At 46.4% G+C, this 24,231-nt stretch overlaps 1 protein-coding gene across 1 annotated transcript; it reads right to left on the bottom strand.

Moving 5' to 3' along the window:
* Positions 1-1,417: 1,417 nt before the first annotated feature.
* Positions 1,418-23,861, bottom strand: ACTG2 (actin gamma 2, smooth muscle). Its single transcript, XM_045446491.1, has 9 exons — positions 23,733-23,861; positions 15,774-15,935; positions 14,805-14,933; positions 9,696-9,806; positions 9,364-9,448; positions 7,684-7,845; positions 6,715-6,906; positions 4,035-4,216; positions 1,418-1,639 (listed from the first exon to the last, which is right to left on the bottom strand). Exons 2-9 carry the CDS (start codon positions 15,897-15,899, stop codon positions 1,496-1,498), a joined length of 1,131 nt encoding a protein of 376 aa, XP_045302447.1. The 5' UTR covers positions 15,900-15,935; positions 23,733-23,861; the 3' UTR covers positions 1,418-1,495.
* Positions 23,862-24,231: the final 370 nt, after the last annotated feature.

The following is a 24,231-nucleotide window of genomic DNA, read 5'->3' as shown; positions in this document are numbered from 1 at the left end:
GCTTCCTTAATAAATCGCTTGCCTGTGTAGCCTTACTTCAGGGTCTGCTTCTGGGAAACCTGTCCTAAAACATGAGTCCACTAAGGATTTTTGCAAAACATGCTTCTCCACCCCAGAGGACAAATGTGGGGATGGTGGAGGAAGAGTGCCTGACATTGAGGTCTGTGCACCTCCACTGGGGTCCACTGTCTCCAAGTAAGTGTGTCTGGGAAGGCTCCCAGCCAAGTGGGATCTGCTCAGGGGCGGCAAGGATGGGACTTGAATAGGCAGAGAGAGTGAAGGGTGCGCCAGGCAGAAGTGGGGATCTAGTTCTGCTCTTAACTTGCTAGGCGAGTGAGTTAGTTTGTAAACTAGCTGTAAAATGGGAATGATACTAGTACCAGCTAATAGTGTTATGGTGAAGATCAAATGAGGAAGTCACTGTAAAGCTCTTAACCTAGGGCCTCGTGTATTGTAAGCACACAACCAATGTTAGCTATCATTATTATCTCTTACTTTCTCGTAGTACTCTGTGGGTGCTTCCATTTCACCTCAAATCATTGTCTTGCATATGTCTTCTCCCACTTTATGCAGTGAGACTTTGATGGGCAGGAATCATCTTTGCTGGATACATAAATTCCATGTGGGCTTACCCAGTAATAGCAGATGCTGAAAATTCAGTCAATACTTGTGAAATTAAACAGAATCGACCGAGGGCAGAGAGTGGGGAGCAAGTAACAAAAGAGAAAGAGAATGAGAGAGAGAGAGAAGGAGGAGGAGGAGGGAGCAGAAGGAAGAGAAGGAGAAGAAAAAGGGGGGAGGGGAAGAGCAAGAAGGGGGAAGGAGAAAAGAAGAAGAGGAAGGAGGAAAGGAGAAAAAGAAAGAAAAATATATTCTTCCTAAGAATGTTGCTCCTTTCTTAGTTAGCTTCAGGGCAAGATACAGCCTAATGCTCAATAACAAAGGACTTCATAGAGACCTTAAGCCACTATGACCTTCCTCCACACAAGTTCAAACATTGTGTTTGAACCATTCATATGTCACACCCTATAATCCTTGTGTTTCTCTTTGTGTTCATGTTCTCTGTGTCTTGCCCTTGAGTAAAAGGATGTACATCTCTGAAAGCCTTTGTTTCTTAACACGCCCCCCCCCCCCCCAAGAGTCATCTAGCCCTCATTCTTACTCATGTTGAAGGAAAAGGAAACAAGGTAGTAGAGTGAGAGTACTAGCTTTAGAGTTAGACACACTTGGATTTTAATCTTGGTTCTGTGGTCTTCAGCAAGTCCTTAACTTCTCTGAGCCTCAATTTCCTCATCCATAATATGGGGATATGTGTATCTCACAGGATCATTGCGTGGATTAAAAATAAGGTGTGAAAAGTCCTTAGCACCATGTAAAAGCCCAGGGGGGAGGAGAGAAAAAGCCCCACGCAGAGAAGTAAGGCTTGCAGGTTTTAATATTTCATGATTAGTAACAGAGCAGTCTCAAGGGGATCCCCAGAGAATCTGTTCTGACTTTAGAAGCACTTCCTGTGGACAATGGAGGGCCCTGCCTCATCATACTCAGGCTTGCTGATCCACATCTGCTGAAAGGTGGAGAGAGAAGCCAGGATGGAGCCTCCAATCCAGACTGAGTACTTCCGCTCTGGGGGAGCAATAATCTGCAAAGAATAAATGTGGTGAATCACCGTCAGTCCCCAAGGGAAGAGCGAGGTGGTCTAGGAATCCTCTCATTACAGAGCGAGCTGCCCCAGGTAAGGACAGCTGCACAGTCAGAAACAAACAGGGTAAACCTTGTGGTAGATTAGATTGTTGCTCAGATCTTTGATCCTCCCTCTCCCCCCACCCCCCACCCTGCCCCCATGGGAAGGATGCGTTGCTTCACCCTGTGGCTTTGGTCTGGGCCTTGTATTTGTTTTGAACAATGGGACTTAGGCAGACGTGATACAAATGGGAGCTTGAAATGCGCTTCAAGCATGCAGCCGGGCAGGCTCTCTTGTGCCTCTGCCACCTTCAGGGGAAGGGCTTCCCTTGAGAAGCTGCTGGCCCTTCAGCCTGGGCCCCACAATGAGATATGGACCTGACCTGAGCTGGCTAGACCTGCAGGGCTGCCTAGCCGGGCCTGACTTAGATTGGCCGACTCCCAGCTGACCTGCAGATGCACAAGCAACAAACACTTAGTGTTACGTCCCTGGGATTTCGCAGTTGCTTGTGCCTCAGCCATAGATGACCCGTGCAAACACCTGCAGGGAAAGTGCTGCTCTGTTCCTGCCTGGAGTTCGGATGCAAGGGCGGCTCAGCCAGTCTGAGTCTTCCAATCCCGAGCCAGCCGGTCCACTCACACCCTGTCTTGAGCCATCTGTCAACAGCCACTTATATCTGACAAGTTCTCAAGTTCATACATACACGGTTCATCCTTGCCCCTGCAAGTCCTGAGCTTAGCCTTTAGAAATTGGTTGTCCTGTCAAACAATTTTGAACTCCACCTAAAAGCAGGTCCAGAAAGGCTGCTATTAAAGGGTCTAAGAATTCAGTGCTAGAAGAAACCAGACACTGGATTTTTTTTTTTTTTTTTTGTCTACTTAGGCTCTCTCTACATATTTCCTAAATTGCAGAGATCATGGAATTGGAGAGGAAGAAGAGTCTTTAGAAGTTATCTTATTATTCAGTCAGACAAAAGTCACTTGGTCACTCTTTGGACTGACACCTCAAGGACAGCATGGCCACTTTATTGCTGCGCCACTCTGGTTGTGAGAAAACACTGGGCTGTCCTGGGCTGGTGTCCTTGGTCTCACATCTCTTCTTCCACATCCTTGCAGCCTGTCTCATCTCCCCAATTCTTCTGTACAAATCCTGCTGTCCAGTTTGGCTGGGGGTGTTTGTCCCTGCATACACACACCATGGGGAACCTTTGTGCTCTGTATTTTCCCTGCTTCAAGTGCCCTTTCCCCTCCTCTTGTCTTATTTAAGTCACCCTCTCAGTGATCATGTCTACAAATCACTCAGGGCAGTGGCTCACAAATTGGGATATGCATCAAAACGCTGGTGTTCGTTTATCAATGTAGGTGATGGGACACCCCAAATCTGTTGAGCCAGAATCTGGGAGCGAGGCGAGGTGTGGGATCCTGACACATGGTCCTGGTAAAAAGCCCCTGCCCCGGCCCTGGCACAATGCCCCCGGTATGGCAGGCCTTAGTAAGTACGGTGGCTCCAGTGGCTCCCGGTGACCTACTCTGCTTCCCTGTGCTGAGCACCATATGCTAGAAAGGGGGAAGGCCTAGGGCAGCCCTCCTTTGTGAAAAAGGTTCTTAGAACACATTTCCTCAGATCAGGCCTACTCCCAGAGACCAACTTGACTGTGAGACTTTGTAACTTTTAACCTATTCATTACCTGTATTCAATTCCCAACTCTTTTTCTAAACCTGCTAGCAGCAAATCTCCTAGAAGCCTTAAAAGCTCTGTATGGTTGTTGGGGACTAGAGGCTGGGGAGAAGCAGAAGACAGGTGGGCCCCTGTTCTGATGAGGCCTGTGAGGTGAGCCGCCCTGGTGAGCAGCCACATGGGGAGGACCGGAACCAAGAGGAGACAACAGATCAAAGGCTGCCCAGGAATCAAGTGATGTGTCTGTGAGTGAACCAGCAGCCTGACCCACGCCACACTTTCTCTCCGAAACTTTGACCCTCCTCTGGGGCAACACAGCCCTTTTAAAGTCTAAAGATGCTGTAGTATTGCTTCCTTCTTTTCTTTCCATTTCCCTCCTCCTGATTGCATCCTCAACCGCCTCAATATTCTCGTCATCCCAAGCTCTTTGACCCCCTTCTCATATGACATCACGTGATTACATTTGAGATCCCATGCTAAACGTGTCTCCAGCTCACCAGTGCCCAAGGAGCATAATCCCCTGAGATGAAATCTGCCCTAGACCAGGACGATGCTGAGCCCAGGAGACCACCAAGCTATGGGCCTGGCAGAGAGACTTGGAGCATCTCCCAAGTAGGCAGGTCTTTGGGACCTTTGTATTTTCCCAAAGGGTGGAGGGAACTGGGACAGGACCCACCTTGATCTTCATGGTGCTGGGGGCCAGGGCTGTGATCTCCTTCTGCATCCTGTCAGCAATGCCAGGGTACATGGTAGTGCCCCCGGAGAGGACATTGTTGGCATATAAGTCCTTGCGGATATCGATGTCACATTTCATGATGGAATTGTAGGTGGTTTCATGAATCCCGGCAGACTCCATGCCTAGTACAGGTCATAGTATCTTGTCAACATCCATCACGTCATAAATACCCACACTTCCAGCTCCTCAAGTGACCCTTCTGTTGTTGCAGCAACCTTAGTACACACCCTTAATCACCTCCCAGGATTAGACCTCTAACTGGCCTTCAGTTCTTCCTCTTCTGACTGACCTGTCCCATTTTTCACCCAAGATATATTTCTTTTTCTTTTTTTTTTTTAAGTTTATTTATCTTGAGAGAGAAAGAATGCTAGAGGAGGAGGGGCAGAGAGAGAGAGAATCTGAAGCACAGGCTTCTGTGCTTCTGACAGCACAAAGCCTGATGTGGAGCTTGAACTCACACAGTGTGAGAACATGACCTGAGCTGAAATCAAGAGTCAGATGCCTAACCAACCGAGCCACCCAGGAGCCCCACCCGAGATATATTGCTAAGGGAACATTCCACTGTGTTGTCTTTTTTCAAGCCTTATTGAGCTAGAATTCATATATCATAGTTTTCACCCCTTTAGAGTTCGGTGGCTTTTAGTATACTCACAGATTGTGCAAACTCTAATTTCCAAAACCTAATTTCAGAACATTTTTAACACCCCAAAAAGAAACGCTGTCCCCATTAGCAGACACTGCCATCTCCCCCGTCACCCCTTGCCCAGCCCTAGATAACCACGAATTTATTTTCTGTCTCTATAGATTTGCCTGCTTTGGGCATTTCACATAAATGGAATCATATAATACGTAGCCTTTTGTGTCTGGCGCCTTTCACTTAATGTTATGTTAATGTTAACATTTCATATAATGTTTTCAAGGTTCATCCATGTTAGAGCCTGTGTCAGTTCTTTATTCTCTTTTATTGCTAAACAGTATTCCACTGCATGGATATACCCATCATATCATCTTTGACAGCCCCCTAATCTACAGGTTACATCTAGCTACCTTAGCCTGGCAGCAAGACTTTCCACAGTGAAAGGCCTGCATGCCCAACCAGCTCGTGCCCACCTACCTAGTCTCCCCCACCTCTAGTAGTTTCCCCATGTGACAGAATTTCACACTGAGGTTAGAGGAATCTTCCTAAAATACAAACCTGGCCCTACTACACTGCCAGCTAAAAACTTGCAGGGATCTTCATTGCTAGTATGATTAAACACCATGCTCTTCGTGGGGTCTGGCAACTCCTTCCAGTTTCCTCTGTGTGCAAACACACACACACACACACACACACACACACACACACACACACCCCTACTTCTCCCATCATGTCCCAAATAGAACATGACCTTTCACACCTCCATGTCTTTATAGGTAGCCTTCCATCCTCCTTGTGGGCCATTCCCATCCTGCACTCCTTCTGTCCCCAGATACCATCAAATGATACTCATTCTTCAAGATTCTGTTCAAATGTTCACCTTCTCTAAGAAGCCTTCACTGATTTCCTAGGCTTCTATCACTTTGTGCAGTTGGTATGTAACACTACACCATCTATCAGCATTTGCTCACAGGCCCATCTCTTCTTATACACTCCTCGAAAAAAGTAGTTGTCCTTGTATTAAATATTCTCTTATTTAATCCTTGTTGTAACCCTATCTAGTAGGTACTATCATTATTTATACTTTATAGATGAGGAAACTGAGGTTTGAAGAAGGTAACGCATCCAAGCGGACAGGGTCTGAAGGGGAAGAATCAGGACTTGAGACCAGGTCTGCCCCCAGACCCATTCTGTTTACCACTGTGGGGTTTGGTCCCAGTGACCTAAATGTTGGGCCATCCAAGAAGTGTTTTGTGTATTAACCTTATTCTTAGTTTTATGTTATATTCCCTATTCTGCTTTTCCTTTATTTTGATTTTCCTATACTTTTATTTAAAATCAGATTTTAGGGGCGCCTGGGTGGCGCAGTCGGTTAAGCGTCCGACTTCAGCCAGGTCACGATCTTGCGGTCCGTGAGTTCGAGCCCCGCGTCAGGCTCTGGGCTGATGGCTCAGAGCCTGGAGCCTGTTTCCGATTCTGTGTCTCCCTCTCTCTCTGCCCCTCCCCCGTTCATGCTCTGTCTCTCTCTGTCCCCAAAATAAATAAACGTTGAAAAAAAAATTTTTTTTAATAAAATCAGATTTTATCAGGGCACCTGGGTGGCTCAGTCAGCTGAGCGTCCGACTTCGGCTCAGTTCATGATCTCCCGATTCATGAGTTTGAACCCTGCATCGAGCTCTGTGCTGACAGCTCAGGGCCTGGAGCCTGCTTCAGATTCTGTGTCTCCCTCTCTTTCTCTGCCCCTCCTCCACTTGCACTCTATCTGTCTCTCTCTCTCAAAAAGAAATAAACATTTAAAAAATTAGATTTTATCTAGTTGTATTGTTGATGTGTTTTTGGTTCTTCTTGGAAAAATGTGGGCTATGTATAAACCATAAACAAAGTGTGCATGGCTCCTGGTGTTTCTCCCTCCGTCCCCCCACCCCTCTACCTCACCCCCCCATCCCCATTCTCGATTAGCAGGGACAGTGGGCAACACCTCACCTATGAAAGAAGGCTGGAAGAGGGTCTCAGGGCAGCGGAAGCGCTCATTGCCAATGGTAATGACCTGCCCATCTGGCAGCTCATAGCTCTTCTCCAGGGAGGAAGAGGAGGCTGCTGTGGCCATCTCGTTCTCAAAGTCCAGGGCGACATAGCACAACTTCTCCTTGATGTCTCGCACAATTTCTCGCTCAGCTAGTAAGAGGAGAAATGACAGAAAGCAGATACTCTGTTCTGTTAGTTTGTCCTATTTTGATCTCCGTGAAAACCTCCTCCTCTACTCTGAATTCATTCTTAGGATAAATGTTAATTTTTCATTCCTCTTCCTAAAGTGCAAGTTCAAAATCTTGATTCCCAGGCAAAACTTCGCATGGGCTTTTCTCCTTGCCATCTTTACTCTGCCCTGACAAAGCTACAGGCCTTCCCGAGGGCCTTACAGGACACATTTACAGCTAGATGTAGGAGAATCTGCTGTGATCTTACAGAATCTAGGAAGGGCCCTGCCTAAGATCTCCTCTTGTCCAGGGTGGCCACTGAGGCATGACAACTTCCCCTTAGAAATTCAGACCTTATTTATTCCTTGTGTCCTCAGACAAACCACAAATGCCCCTAAGACACAAAATGCATCATCAGATTTTTGCTACCATTTAGCACTGTAAAAACCATCTCTGATCCTGGTGTGGATGTGGACAGAGGTAGCAGGTCCCTGGGGAAGCAGGGAATGCTCTGAAAGGGCACTTAGGAGGGTTTGTCGCCCTCCCAAGGGCATCTTGGTTGGGAACCTTCCTCCATAAATAAGGCCGCCTTGACTACCTGGTCTTGTCCAGAGGCCCAGCCCCAGCCTAGGGGCCTCCTCATCTATCCCAGAAGAGTTTGAGGGCAGGGGGCCACAGACTTCTCATCAAAGAACACCTGGTCCTAGATCAGATTTCATTCTGAGCTCAAGTGAGAATCAGGGAAGGGGCTGGATACCTGTGGTCACAAAGGAATAGCCTCTTTCTGTGAGAATCTTCATGAGGTAGTCAGTGAGGTCACGGCCAGCCAGGTCAAGACGCATGATGGCATGGGGCAGTGCGTAGCCCTCATAGATGGGGACATTGTGGGTAACGCCATCCCCCGAATCCAGCACGATGCCTATGGACAGAGGGATAGGACCCATGAAAACTTCTTGTCTTTCATCTTTCTGGGACCAGTTGCCAAACGATCCTCAATTACCATACTTTTCTTTAGCAGCTAAGAGAATTCACCCACCATAAGGATCAAGAATAATATTTTTTGTGTACATCAATTCATTCTCCAAAATGAGAAGGTAGCTTTCTGGAAGGCAAGTAAAACATCTTCCCTTCTTGTATTCCTTAAAACACTTTCATAGTAATGCATACTTGTCAATGTGCATCTCAATTGCACATTCTTTAAGGAGACTGGATAATTTGCACATCCTTCTGGCATTAAACTAACACATATGCACATGCATGGAGAATGTTAGATCTGGAAGGGACCATAAAAACCATCCAATTAAAAAAAATAACATTCTTGACTGATGAAACTTATTAAACCATGGAGGGAAATGAGCTTTTCAACACGATAATAAATCTCAATCCATATCATAATCTATGGAGGAACACTAATATTATTATTGTATCATTATTATTTAATACACTCAAGGATGTTCTAGCCAATGCAATATGACAGAAAATAGAAACAAGAGGTATTATCAAAAAGAAACAGAATTGTCATTATTTACAGATGATGAGGCTGTATACCTAGAAGACCCAAGAGAATCAACTGAGACATGGCCAGAGCTAATAAGATGGCTCAGTAAGGGCCCGATACGAAATAAACATCCAGAGACCGGTAGTTTGCACTTGTACAAGGATGCTGATCACAGCATATTTTATAATAAAAAATAAAAACTGGAGACAACCTAAAAGTCCAGCAATAGAGAAATGGTAAAACAAATAAGTGAATTATAGAACCATCATACATTCCCCATCACTGTCCTTGTCATCAGCAGTGAAACAATCTTTTCATTTTGCCTCTCCCCCACTAGACCATTAGCTCTGGGATGGCAGGGCTGTCTCATTTGTCACTGTACGCCCATGGCCTGGTGCAGTCTTTGGCACCTGGTAGGGAGTAATGGGAAATGTCTGAAGAATCAATGAATCAATCAATCAATCAATCAATCATTCATTGAATCAATGAATACTTGAATGAATGAATGTTGAACAATGTTCATGGGAGTTATCGAGTCCCCATTACAAATTGCTCTATCTTGAAGTTCCTTCTGTTTCCCTGAGCACCCTTCTATACCAAGGGCACATACATGTCCACCATCACAGGCGCATGAGCAGAAATATTCCAATACTGCTAGAAAGTGTATGTAAGCTCAGGGACTGACTGCTGTGAGGGAAACAGCCCTCGCTGGATGTACTTGTCATGCTTTGTTCATATAAATTCTTGCCAGCTCTACTGGGTAGACCTGAATGCATTCCACATGGGCTTCCCTTCTGTTATCCCTAAGCAGGGCTTTCCCTGGACTTTGACTGTCCCTTTGATTCTTCTGAGCAGGAACTTCTGCAGGAGCCCAGCTTTCTCTACAGCACCTGCCCCCCCACATCAAGTCAGGAAGGGATCAGATTACAGGCTGCTCACCTGTTGTGCGGCCAGAAGCATAGAGAGAGAGCACAGCTTGAATGGCGACATACATGGCAGGGACATTGAAGGTCTCAAACATGATCTGAAAGGACAACGAAGAATGAAGGATGATCTGGCAGAAATCACAGCACCTCTTGGCTCACGGGATGGTTTGTAACCTTATTTAGGGCAAGGGCTGTGCCTATTTACGCCACCCCACCTCCCATAGGGCCTGACATAGACTACACACATAGCATGTCCTCAAAAATTTTTGCTGCACTGATGTGTGAAAGGGAGAAGGGATCCATGCTGCTTTCTTGTGTCATGCTTAAGACTTCTTGGCCTCTTACCTGGGTCATCTTCTCCCTGTTGGCCTTGGGATTTAGGGGGGCCTCTGTGAGCAGGGTGGGGTGTTCCTCAGGTGCTACCCGCAGCTCATTGTAGAAGGAGTGGTGCCAGATCTGGATGAGACAAAAGTCAAATGAGGTGAGGAGTCTCCTATAAAATTCCACTGGCATGTACATGCTGGGGGAGCATGACACAATGTCCACAGCATGGGATGGGTCTGAAGAGAAGACTGTCAGTCCTGGGAATTTCTGCTTAACCTTTGGAGTTTACATTCCTTTTCAACAGGGCCCTAGACAGGACTCAGATCTGGAGCCAATATACTTAGCGTCTTGATTATTTCCATAGGAAATTCCCTCCTCTTTACTCTTCTTCTGTCCCCCTGACTTTCTTCCCTGGGGGGCCAGACCCATTGCATCTCTCAGTATTCCTTGCTTCCTGGCTTCTGGCTATGCTTGGCGGATGGAAGACATCAGCAAGAGGCTGGAGAGTGGGAAGAGGGAGAGAGGTCAGGGTGTTTCTCCAAGCAATGGTGTGGCTCACTGTGAGCCCGGCTCCTATCGGGTGGCTCCTCTTCCAGCTCTAGTGACACTGCCCCTAACCCACCTTTCAGGCTTAGGGTGTAAGAGCTTTCCTCTGTTCCTAGGACTTGGGTGCCTCAACATCTCTTCCTGGTTCCCTCCCCCTGCTCACACCTCTCTATGGGAACCTGACAGATATGCTTGAACCATCACTGTCTATTACTGGCCAGGCTGGTGCTTTAGAGCAGGGTTTCCCAACCTCAGCACTTTGACATTTCAGGTTGGATAATTCCACGATGTGAGAGGCTGACCTATGCATCACAGGATGTTCGGCATTCCTGGCCTCCACCCACTAGATGCCAGTAGCACCTCTCCAGCTATGACAAGCAAAAATGTTTCCAATCATTGCCAAACGTCTCCCAGGAGGCAAAATTGCTCCTGTGGAGAATCACTGCTTTAGAGGAAGCTATTTCTTCTCATCGTGTCCAATGATCCAAGACAACCAAATAGGACTCTACATCTCAGAGGGATTCAGCAGAGTGGCAGGGACATAGGGCTCTGATTTCCTCAGAGGCGGGGCATAGGGTCATTTGCTTCCATTGTACCCATATATTTGTGGACTCCCGGCTTTGTGCTAGGATGGTGCTAACTGTAGTGAGGACAGATATGAAATCAGACATGGTCCCTTGATGTTGGTTTCAAGGCCCAGAGAGGAGTAAAACACCCAAGAAGACAAAATAGAAAGATATATCCACATTTTGAGTAAAAGAGGAGGCATTCATTATCTGGGGGATTTGAGTTGGCCCTGCAGGCAAAGGAAGGTCTCCAGAAGCTGAGAAGGGCAGCTGAGGCAGAAGACATGGCAGAAGCCAAGGCCCTGTCTATGTAAGTTTCACAACAGAGATATGAACGGCAATGAGTCTTAATTGAGTGATGTCAGTATTTCTTCAAATGTGGGCCCCAGACGCTTTATCACAGAACGAGCTGGGGTGACTGCTGTTGGTGCAGGTTCCCAGGCTGGACCCCGGGTCCAGGAATCTGAATCATGGCTGTTGAGGCCAAATACCTGCACTTCATTTTCACTTAACTTTTTAGAGCTTTTACAAAGTACTTCAAAACTTAGAGATGTTGATAATTTTAAAATTATAGAACTATTTCTAAGAGGAGTAAAAGTCTCCCACATTTCCATCATCTAATAATAGTTAACACTTTGGCTTTTTCTTCTTACTAATCTTTCACCTTTGAGCATTTTCAAATTTATTACTATCATGACTTATTTATTTCATATACTTGTATTTATTTATTGTTACACTATTTTTATGTTTTTACATTCAATCTTGTTTCCTGCCACTGTTTGGTGAGTATAACATAAATAATTTCTTTTTTCATAGTAAATATTTCTTTTTAATTAATTGAACATTTATTTTTAATGCTTATACAACATTTCGTCATATGCCATCATATACTTAATTGTATTACTATTCATGGTATCTTTGATTTTCGTTTATAAATAATCCTATCATAGCTATCTTGTACATATTGTATTTCCTTTTTCTATTCAGAGCATTTCCAAAGAAAAGAATTTTAAAAGTGGAATTACTAGGCTATTAGCATGGTGATTGGAAGACCTTTTTACAAAATGTATTTATGAAAGAGATGGGGGAAGGGCAGAGAAAGAGAGAGGGAAAGAGAGAGAGAGAGAGAGAGAGAGAGAGAGAGAGAGAGAGAGAGAAAATCCTAGCAGACTCTGCAGCACAGAGCCCAACACGGGACTTGAACTCACGAACCATAAGATCATGACCTGAGCCGAAATCAAGAGTCAGATGCTTAGCCAACTGAGCCACTCGGGCACCCCAGAAGACATTTTCATTTCTTTTTACCAACAAAGAGGCTAAATTACTCTTTCCTCCAGAATAAGAAAGCCCATTTTTCCCCTACCTGCATCCAGGGTTCTCACTCTTAATATAGGAAACAATTTGGTAGAGAAATATAATACCTCATTGTTTTACTTTGACAATTTACATTTGTTTCAAATGAGTTTAAGTGTTTTCAGATTTGCAACTTTTTATAATTTCTGTTTGGTGGATTATCTGTTCATGTCCTTTATTTATTTGCCCAGTGGAGACTTTGTATTTTTAGTCATCAATTTACATTGGCTGTTTATATTAATCTTCATTGCTCTTGTGAATTTTTTTGCAACTTATTGTTTGCCTTTTACATTTGGTTATGTTTTTCACATACTAGAAGTCATGATTTTTTGAAAATCACATTTGTCATTTTTTCCCTCTATGACTTCTTTCACCAGAAATTTGATAAATGCTCATGCTTACTATGCTGTATTTCTTTACCATTTGAATTTTTATATTTAACTTTTATATTCAGTTTATATGTGTTTGGTGAAATGGTGTATGGTAGGGGCCATAAAGACTTCCCATCCCCCAAATAACTCATCAGTTGTTCTGGAATAATTTGTTGACCAACCCTGTTCTCCCTTTGGTGTTCAAAGTTTCATTTATCATGTATTTCCTCTTTACCTTTGTGCTAGTACCAAACTATTTTAATTTGTATACTATATTATATTTTAATATGTCAACATGGCAAGCTTCTCATAGTTTTCCTTACTCATTGTGTTCTCATAAATTTTGCCTTATTTATTTCTCCAAACGTACGTTATTTATGATTACCCTGCAGAATTAAAAATTGTGATTTTTTTTTTTTTTACTCAAACTCATGGCAGCAGAAAGTAGGATGGTAGTTACCAAGAGCTGGGGGTGGGGAGACAGGGAGATGTTGGTCAAGCGGTACAAAGCCCTAATGCAGGATGAATAAATTCTGGAGATTTAATGTATAGCATAGTGACTATAGGTAACAATACTGTCCTGTGTATATGAAATTTGCTAAGAGTGTAAATCCTAAGTGTTCTCAGTACAAGGAAAAAAAAGTCACTATGTGAGGTGGTAGGTACATTGATTAGTTGGAATGTGGTGGCTCTTACATATATAAATGTGTATCAAGCCATCAGCTTGTACACCTTAAATATATACAATTTTAGGGGCGCCGGGGTGGCTCAGTCGGTTAAGTGGCCGGCTTCGGCTCAGGTCATGATCTTGCGGTCCGTGAGTTTGAGCCCCGCGTCGGGCTCTGTGCCGACAGCTCAGAGCCTGGAGCCTGTTTCAGATTCTGTGTCTCCCTCTCTCTCTGACCCTCCCCCATTCATGCTCTGTCTCTCTCTGTCTCAAAAATAAATAAACGTTAAAAAAATTAAAAAATATATATATACAATTTTAAAAATTGTGAGTTTTTTATTAGAAAGGCAATGAGCCTATAAATGAATTTGGGAAGATTTGACAGCTTTCCCCTATCCTATTTTTCTTTGAGGTGTATAATGTATGTTTAGGAATTTCTTTAAAGAGGTCACACATTATTATTACTAAAATAATTACTGCTAAAATATTTTTATACCAAAATATTTTGTCTATTACGTTTTTGAATTAGATTCTGTTAGATACTATGAGTAATAGATGCCATTTACTGAGTACAGTGTTCCATGCCTTGAGATCATACTGAGTACCTAATTCAGTCTCCAAAGCAACCGTAATGAAGTAAGTATTTTTATCTACACAAATGGAGAAACTGAGGCTCAGAAGGAAGAACCCACTGCCAGACCTCCCTGCCACGGACTCCAGGGTCTGTGCTCTTAGCCACTGCCTAGCGTAAAAGCTTCACACCCCAAATAACTGAATCTGGGATTTAGACAAGAGTAGAGTGTATTACAGATTTCACAGCAACATCCTCCTTTCTGGTCGCAGTCTGTTCGATAAGCATTCTATGGCACTTCAAAAGGCACTCCTTGCAAAAACAAGGAGTCTCAGACAAATGTCAGCAGAACATATCAAAAGAATATTAGGAAGGCTCTATTAGCATTTCCCACACGTGATTTTGTTGATCACAAACTACCTTTTAAAAATCCCCCCCCTTTCCCCTGCATTTTCTTGCGTGCACGCACACACACACACACACACACACACACACACATTTCTAGAAACCCCTAGAGAGTCCTACTTAGAACTTTCATTAGAGAATCATCATAACGACATGGCATTAATGCAGCTCCCTGAGGTCATGACAGGAAAAAATGAAAGGGAGAGAAGCCATTGGCCCCCACAGAGGCAGCAGCAGCATGGAGCACCTGCTAGAGCGAAAGCTGTTTGGAAGGATGAAGCTGGGCATTAGGTAGGACAGGTCCTCAGACCCCAGACAGGGAGTTAGGAAGCTACTGTCAGTTAATGAGGAGCTACCGAAGCTTCTCGAGAAGATGAGGGACACGATCGGATCTGTTTTTAGGAAGACTAGCTTTGCAGCAGTCCAGGGAATTCACTGGATGGCGAGGCTGGAGACGAAGAAATCAGGAAGCCATCGCAGCCGTCCAACGAGGGCCATTGGCAGCCCCACGGGGAGTGACGAGGGGGATGGACGAAGAAGGAAGGAAGGCTATGAGACACATCTTAGAGGCACTTGACGGGACAGAGGCCTGTGGGAGACGAGGGTCATGACGGTGGATTATTATACCAAAAGGGGGGAGTCCACCAATACCTTCTCCATGTCATCCCAGTTGGTGATGATGCCGTGTTCAATGGGGTACTTGAGAGTTAGGATCCCTCGCTTGCTCTGAGCCTCGTCCCCGACGTAGCTGTCTTTCTGGCCCATTCCCACCATTACACCCTGTAATGCAAAAGACAAGGAAGAAGCAGATTGGCTGAGGGCTCCACTTAGGGGGATCTAGGCACTGGAGGGGCTGTGAAGAAGGACACAGATGGGAAAGATATCTTTCTTCCTGGAGACAGGACAGAATGAGACATGGGTGAGGCAGGTACTGATGAATGTGGAGGTGGCGTGGAGAGAAGGGGGAGGGTTTCCTGTGGGCTCGTCTCTCTTCTCTCTCCTAAGACAACGTCATTTTCCGAGAGAGCAGGGCCTTCCATGCGCTTCTTCCTTCACTTCACACACACAGGGCTCACAGTTGCTCTCCTCAGATACCCTCTGCTTACATTCTGACGTCCCCACATCTTGGCTCCTGCTCTTCTCTGCATGTGAGGAGATCCTCCGTACCCTCAGTTTTCCCTTTTCTGCAAAGCCTCTCTTCCCTGGTCCCTCCGCTCATATTTAATCTCTCCCTCCTTTGTGCTCCTCCTGGTGAAATATTTTGCCTCTGTTGTAGCCTGTGATCTCAAGTTAGTTCACAGAGTGTACATTTCTTAAAGGCAAAGCTCTTATTTGCTTGCAGGTATTTTTTACAAGTTTCTTCCAAAGACTTGAGCCAAACATAATACCATCCCTGCATGCCTGGGCTATGTTGGGTTTAGTCCTGGATATTTCTATTTGAAGGGTCTTGCTCTGTTAGTTAACTGGAAGCGAGTCCCCCCCACCCCCAACACATGCACTCACAAAGCTCACACACACACATACACACACACACGCACGCACACACACATGTCAGGTAGTCTCCACCATGCAGCGCTTACTCCTAGAGGCTCAAAGCCTTGGGTCCAGATGAGCACATACCTGGTGGCGAGGGCGGCCCACGATGGAGGGGAAGACAGCCCGGGGGGCATCATCTCCAGCAAAGCCAGCCTTGCACAGGCCAGAGCCATTGTCACACACGAGCGCAGTGGTCTCCTCTTCACACATGGTGAGTGTGGCCGAGTGAACCGGGGGCTGGAGCACCTTCGGGGCAGGGGGAGAAGAGAACTAGTCAGCACCTTGTCAAAATCATGCTGGAGACAGGCTTCTTGGTTCTGAAGCTTGACTCCACCTCCAACCAGGGCCCAGTTCCATGAAGAGCACACATGGGCCTGAACTCCCACTCCCTGGCAGCTGGACTTCTTCCCTGGAGCCTGCTGTCCCGGGCTGGATTGTGTCCCCACCGCCCCAAGTCATATGTTGAAGTCTTCACCCCCAGCGTGTCAGAGCAGGACAATATTTGGCAATAGTGTCTTTAGACAGGTAATTAAGGCAGAATGAAGTCGATAATCTAATATGACTGGTGTTCAATGGGACTAATCTAATAGGATGGATATCTTTATAGGATGTGGACATTAGAAGTGGCTCGGGGAGGAAGGGGAGCCTGAGAGGAGAGAGGATTCTGGACAGGAAGCCCAGTCCCTGGCTCTTCGGGTGGAGAAAGCAGCAGTCCATCCGCTGATGCTCATCGCTGCATTGGGATGGCTGCAAAGTGGTGAGGGAGTTCATTTTTCCCACATCTGTTGCAGGTTTTCTTTCTTTCAGGGAGGCTAAAAGACAACAGCTGACCACTCGTTGGCGCTCAGTGACACAGAAGAAACAACAGAAGCTCAGGGAAGGGTGTGCAGACTGCCCCCTGGCCTGGGGGTCCCCCAGGGGGACAGGTGGAAGACAGAAAGGCCCTGGGCTCAGGGAGGTTAACTCTCAGCAGTCCAGGAAAAACAGGTGGCTGCTGAGGAGGAAGGCCCCTGGAAGCTTCATTCAGAACATTTGACCACAGGCCGGGAAGGAGATAAATGCTATGGAAATCTGTGACCCTGGCTCTTCCGTGGCCTCACATCAAAGGTGGACAAAGCAAGGAGGAGACAGAGACACAGGCTTGTGAATAGGAGGTCAGAAAGGCAAAGTCGAGGCTGAGCAGAAGGTTCGTAACACACTTTAAGGCTAAAAGGAAGCTCTTCCCTGTTACATTCAAAGCAGAGTGGACACCAGGGAAGAAGCTGCTGTGACTTCCTGAATCCAGCTCTGCCTCTGTCCCTGTTCCCCCTGGAGTTCCCCATGGCTATGGATCAAGTCCCAGCCCTCTAACTCAGACCACAGAGCTCCCCAGGGTCTGGCCAGGCCTGTGTCTCCAGGCTCACCTTCCCTCTTGCCCCCTCTTGGCCTTCTCACTCTGCCTATATGGACTTTCTTTCCATTCTCTGAACTGTGTCATCTTCTCTCCCTGCTGGACCTTGAGACGCAAGGTCTGGAGCACCCTCCCCTCACCTGTTTGCTACTCTAACTCCTATCACCTGCCAGGCCTCTGCATGGACACTGCATTTTCATGAGGCCTCTCTGGCCCACCAGTCTGTCAGTAGCCCCTCTTCTTGGCCCCACAGCACCTTGAACTTGCATGAGCAATGATCACCTCTGCATATCCCGGCTCGTTTTAGTTCTGCAAAGGCAGGAGCTGGGTCTGTCCTGTTCCCCCCACGATTCTTCAGTGTGCCCAACACAATATCTGGCACAGAGTGTGCTTTTAAATGTTTGTCATCAAAATGAAGGAGTGAATTAATCAATGGGAGTCAAGGAGAAGGATTTTCAGAGTAACAAAGATAGACCAAACACTGGTAAGAGGAACTCAAGGTGTGAGATGAGATGGAGATTGAAGGACAGCACCCTCCCCTAGCTGCTTAAAACAATATTGTTTCTGGTCTGAGCAGTTTCTGGATTGCAGAGAAGATCCTAACTTCCTACCATGTTAGAAGAGTGGGAAATGAAGGAATGTCAGAAAACTGAAGATGGGCAAAGTTTGTTCTAATGTTCAAAAAGGGAAAGAAAGCAGATTTCTCAAACATCAGTTAATCTTGATATGCAAGGTAGGCAGGTTTCCAGAAGGCACTGTTAAAGAAGAAAGCATTATTAAAGAAGCAGTGATTTCTTATAATTACTAAGGGTTTACCAAGAACAAATGTTGACAGAGTGACAGCCTCCCCTTTTTCCCCGGGACTGCTGTGGGCTGGGAATGCAGAAGAAGGTGGGAGACCTTGGACCTTAACTTGATCATGGCATCTGACTGTCTCCTGTGATATCCCTATTGATAAAGCCATGTGGGCTGAACAATAAATGAGTTAGGCATATTTACAGCTGCCTGAATTACTGTCACTGAAAGGTGTTAATTAATGAGTCAACATCAACCTGGAGGCAGCAATATTCCTCCAGGCTCCACTCTCAGTCCTCTGTCACACATTTTTATAAATGCGTTGGATGAAAATATGGGGTACGTGCCGATCAAACTTCCAGAGCTGGAAGAGAGTATAATATTAAATGTGTTGGATGGAAGAATCAAAACCTAAGATGATCTCAAAAAACAGAGAAAATGAGCCAAGTCAAATAATATTAAACCTAACAGGGTAAATACGAGGTTTTGCACATGGGTCAAAATAAGCAAACTGTGATAGCTCTTGTTTAGCATCTGTAAGGGGGACATGGGGTCTTGTGAAGAGGGAGCAGTACTCTGGGGCCAGACTAAAAGCTAACACCACCTCTAGCTGGAACACCAGGTCCGATGCTTGCCCCCTGCCCCCTCCCCGCATCTGGCAAAGGTGTGGGGAGGTGGGTTTGCATTCACAGCAGAGGTGTGCCAAATTGCACTGCATTTCAGAAGGGGAATTCGAAAATCCTTGTCCCCGGTCTTAAAAATGTACATAACTTTTGACTCCACAAAGGCACTTCCAGGATTTTATCCTTGGGAAACACTCATGGGTGAATGCAAAGATTGGCTACGGGCTAGTTTATCACAGCTTAAAATAACCAAAATTAGAAGCCACATAATATCAAAGGAAGTTGTCGAATAATAAATTGGCTTGTAAACTAACTGCCTGAAACCTTTGTATAATGGGGAGAGCAGAATAGTTAATGCAACAGAAAAGGGGTGAGTTGCATTGCTAGGTGAAACATACCAGTATTGGCCATGCTTCCATTTTTGGTAAAAATGTATTTTTAATTTTAAAAAATGTGGGGCTCTTCACATAGATTATCTATTTAATCCTCATAAAAGCCCCAAGGGAAAATGTTTTTATTTCTATTTTACAGATTTGGAAACCAAGTCTCAGAGAAGGGAAGGAACTTGGCCCAAGGTCTCAGTCAAGAAGAGGCAGGGCTGGCATCAACTCAGAACAGGTTCCAAAGCCGGAAGCTTACACCTTCCTTAGTGAAACTGTCCTAACTTCTCCATGTTTGGTGTTTTTGCTTCTGTCTCTCCATCTCTCTAGAGCCGTTGGCAGCAAAAGGCCGAAACAAAAGGATCTGTGTTCACTTCTCTTTCTGAGCCTCTGCACCCCTCCTATGCCAGGACTAAGTCTGGGTTTATATTTACAGCCCTCAAAACCAACTCAGTGCTTAGCAAACAGTAGGTGCTCAATAAACAGTGGGTGACCCCCACCACCACCCGAGTGGCCCCTTTCCAGACCTGATCTGCCCTGCCCCTGGGATCCCTGGGTCCCCACAGTCCAGTCTCCTGACAGCTTACTCACACGGGCCTGATTTGAATCACAGGGAGACAGTTTTCTCTTCACAAGCTGGTCGGCTACCAGTTGTGCTGCCCTGTTCTAGCAGGTGGTCCACCAGGAAGGGAAAACCACCTCAAAAGCTAGAAGGTGGCCAAGAGGAAAAGCTGCATCTCTGTGACTATCTCCCTCTGGGGTCCCCTCAGCATCCCTCTCTGGTGTGATTTGTAGTTCAAGCCTGTCTGGCTTTTCAATGGACCCTTTTGTCTCCCGCTGAGTTCCCCACACACAGAAGGAGAGGATTGGACTTTGTTTCCCAAGCCGAGCAGCAGCTGAGACAAGCCACAAAGCAACTTAAAGCTGTCAAGTCAACAATGCCATTGTGCAGCACTTTAGCTGGATTTAAATCTGCTTTTTTGAAGTCAGAACCAAATGAGAAGTGACAGAGGTAAAGACAGGGGTAGGGCTGCTGGCCTGGAGTGGGGCCTCCACGGGGTCCCACACTGCCTGGGAAGAAAGGTTTCACCATGAAGCCAGGCTCTCCTGGAATGTCTTTGCCAAGAGAAATTCTAGACCTTTCTCAGCTGCTTGCTGGTAATCTGTGGCTAGGCTTGAGTGTGTCAGCTGAACCAAAGCCAAAGTCACTGTGGTTTCCCAGGGTCACAACCATTCTGTGCTCACAGAAAGCCAACAGAATTATTCTAGCTCTTTCGGCACATCTGGTCTTCACTGAGGGCTTCAGAGTTAGAAACCCAGCTCCACCCCACCCCTCAGGGTGGTCAAAACCCAGAGACATAATGGGTGCCAAAAAATGTGTTCATTCACTCATCTCCCTGGCCACCTTCAGGCAAACACGAGGGCAGAGACGTTAGCCCCCCAACCTGTCACTCTGAAAGAGACAAGATTTGGCTTCAGAGTTCTTTCCGGCTTCCCTTTCTTTCCCCTTACCTCCCTCAGGGTACCCCCTTCCCATGGCCCCTTCCCCTGAATCCCCCTCTGGCCTTCAGTTTCCTGGAAAGGGTAGCATCTGTCTCCTGGGATTGTGAAGCAAATGAAATAATGGAAATGTGGGGCACCTGGATGGCTCAGTCGGTTGAGCATCTGACTTTGGCTCAGGTCATGAGCTCATGGTTCATGAGTTTGAGCCCCATGTCTGGCTCTGTGCCAACAGCTCGGAACCTGGACCCTGCTTCAGATTCTGTGTCTCCCTCTCTCTCTGCCCCTCCCCCGCTCATGCTCTGTCTCTCTCTGTCTCTCTCTCTCTCTCAAAAAAAAAAATAACCATTAAAAAAAAGAAATAGTGGAAACGAAAGTGCTTTATAATTGTAAATCAGGATCTGCAAACTAATGCCTGTTTTCGTGGGCCCCACCAGCTAAGAATGATTTTGACATTTTTCAGTGGTTGCAAAAAACGCCAAAGAATAATATTCTATGACTTGAGAAAATTATATGAAATTTGAATTTCAGAGCCTATCAATAAAGTTTTATTGGAACACAGCCACACCTGTTCATTTACATACTGTCTATGGCTGCTATCCCTATGATGGCAGCCTTGAATAGTCGCCACAGAAACCTTTAGACTTGCAAAGCATAAAATATTTACTATCTGGCCTTCCTCAGAAAAAGTTTGCCAAACCCTGTTGCAAAGGGCTGCAAAAACCATAGTTCTTATGACCTCTCTTACTCTTCTCTATCAGAACTTGCTCCCATAATGAAGTCTGTCATATTGGAAGGAGTTGAACCATCCACTTCACAAATCAATGATTACTAAAGGGAAGACTGAACTTACACCACTTTCCAAAGGCATTTTCATTTCAGTACAAAATGTAAGTCCTAAAAGGAAGGCCTCTCAGATGGTGGGACCTCAAACAATAGTTGGAGAAATATTTTGCAGTGAGGGCTTCAAACGACATTATGCAGCTGCCTATAATAATCTGCAGACACACATACCCATACAATTAGCCTGGCAGAGAGAAATAATTTAACAAAAAACACTCCTGCGGTGGAAAATTCTAGCAGCAGCACCTCTAATCAACTTTGTTATCTTGACTTCGTTGGTATACTTAACTAAATTAAAAATGACTTCTGGTTAGTAATATTTCTGATCCTCAAGAATCTGCCGTTTGGGCCTGTTCTTTTACCTGCGCCTCTCTCTCTCTTGCTCTGCCGGATCCGCTCAGTCCAGACCCCTCTCCCGGGCTCTAGAAGACTGCCTGCAGGGCATCTATACCCCAGACCCCTAGCACCTCGACTCCACCTCCGGGGCTGCGGCCTTCATCACCATCCTCTACTTGGAACCGCCCGAGAGAGAAGAGCACCGCCCACTCTGGAGGCCACGCCCAACACCCGACTCCTCCCACTGCCCTCCCAACCAATCCTGGGGTCTTGTATTTCTGATTCCGCGCCACCGCGATGCTCCAGCTCAGGGCCTCTGCACACTCCGGTAGCGCTCTCGCCCTGTTCCAGTCCACTCTCTTCACCGCTGACAGAGCAGTCCCTTCAAAGGGCAGATCTCTTGCCGTCACGCTTCTGTGGTCCCCCATTGCCTAACCCTTTAGTGTATGAAGCCTTAGTAATCCAGCGCTGCCTGCCCCTCTGTTTAACTGTCCCTGCTTCCTGTCTTGAAATCTAATTCAGTGGAGTTGAGCCACTTCAACAGTCCAAAGACCATGCTTCCCTGATTTGGGGACTAGTCCTACATCAGTACCCAGCTCAGGTACCCTTCCTCCAGGAAGCCTTCCCAGATAACTCCAGGACTGGGTGACGGCCCCTCCTGGGCTTTATCTGTTTGTTTGCTCATCTCTCCTAGTGATTGCAGAAGCCTCTACACTGTCCCTAAGGAGCAGGAGCCTGACACATAATAAGTACTCAATAAATGTTGGTGCAATGAACAAAGGGAAGGAGAAAACTCTAGCCTCAAAGTCATGATGTCATACTGCCCATTTGGTATCCCAGACCTGGCATGTAGTATCTCATTGCTCATTGCATTTTCTCCAAGTACCTATCCATCTCCACCAGAGGAAGCTCAGTTTCTTTTCCGCTCAAAGGCTAACCTCAAAGTCTAAACTTGTTCGAATAGTAAAAAGCAAGCCCTCAGTGCCTCCCTGTGCAAAGTGTGGTTCCAGAACTGCAGCCTCAGCATCACTTGGGAGCTTATTAGGAATGAAGATTATCAGACCCCACCCCAGCCTACCGAATCAGAATCTGGGGTGGGGTGGAAGACAATCTGTGTTTTAACAAGCCCTGCAGGTGATACTTAAAGCACTCAGGGCCAGGCCCTAACAGTGTTGAGCTGAGCACCCTATAAATGTATTATCTCATTTAATCCCCACAACAACACTGCCAGGTAGGTATTATTACTAGCACTCCCATTTTACAGGTGAGAACATTGGGGTCACCAAGTAACTCTGGCAGCTGGGCAGTCTGCCTCCAAGAGCTCCACCACTGCACCAAGCTGCCTCAGCCACAAACAGATGTTCACAACTCTGGTCACAAAAGTGGAAACAGCCTCTTGGTCTCATTTCCCTCTTAATATTTGTGCGTGCATGTGTTGCAGGGGATCAGAGGGGAGGATGAAGGCATTGGTAGGTGGTTTCACAGCTGGGTGTGAGCCTTTTGGGCAGGTCACTTAACTTCTCTAGGCCTCAGTGTCTTCAGAATGAATTAGATGACTGTCATGTTCCCGCCAGCCCTAAAGCTGCATGATGCCACAGGACACTTGCCCATGCCCCAACCCTGAGTTTCCACATCCCCCAATGACCCTGGAGCCTTCAAGGACTGAGAAAATTCTCAATTCATCTCAGCCAAGCATGAATCAGAGGAGAGTGAGACCCACAAGGGGACTGAAGAAAACACACTTCCATTCCCAACACAGACATCTCATGGATCCTGGGACCATTGTTGGCTTTGATTCAAATACCCCGAGAAGAAGCTGTTTTCCTGCAAAACATCCACTTCCCTAAAACAGCCTCTCAGACATTCTGAATCATGACAAAGGACATGAGGTTATAGATCTGCAGTGGCCCAGGTGAACAGGATGAGTAGAGACCACAGGTGTTCTATCCCACCCACCATCCAGTTGCAGGGCTGTCCAGCATGCCCCATGCCCAGAGATGCCTTTTCCTGGAAGGCAGCAGCATGCCCGGAGGCCCCACTGCCCACCGAGCGCCTTGACATGTGAGCTGAGCCAGCGTCACGGAAGCCAGGCCAATCTGGAGGCACCTCCCGCACCCAGGGGGCCAGGCAGCCTCAGAAAGGAAGGGATGGCAGAAGCTGTGTGTGCAGTACTCACCGAGTATACGAGAGGTCCTTCTCCCAGTGACGGAGGGCTGGTGTGTCTTTGGCATAAATACCAGAGCAATATAAAACCCCAGAGGCGGATCTTCTTTAAACAGAGTCCCTAAAAAGGCCAGCTGACGGTGTGTTAACAATATTACCATATAAGGTGGTTTTTTCAATAAATCGGCCTAGGGGGGTGGGGAAGGGGGCTGGGTAGAGTGAATTATCATTTGAGAAATGTATGCAAAAGGACTCCAGTGGCAACAGCCCTGGTGCTGGCGGATTTGTTCCTTTTATGCTGCACTTGCATCAACAAAACTCACACCAGGCCTTATAAGCTGCCCAGAGTGAGACCAGATACAACTCTGCTCCTGGAGAGAGAACCATACCAAGAATGGCAGTGGGCCTCCTCCCTCCACACCTCCCTCCTTAGGCCCTGCTGCCTGCAGCCCCCCCACCCCACCCTGGGTCGGCCTGGGACACCCATGCCGTGCCCCAAAGTGGGTGCAGTC

This window comes from Leopardus geoffroyi, chromosome A3 (genome assembly GCF_018350155.1).
Source record: "Leopardus geoffroyi isolate Oge1 chromosome A3, O.geoffroyi_Oge1_pat1.0, whole genome shotgun sequence".
Classification (NCBI taxonomy): domain Eukaryota; kingdom Metazoa; phylum Chordata; class Mammalia; order Carnivora; family Felidae; genus Leopardus; species Leopardus geoffroyi.
This window is presented reverse-complemented; position numbering and strand designations above follow the sequence as displayed.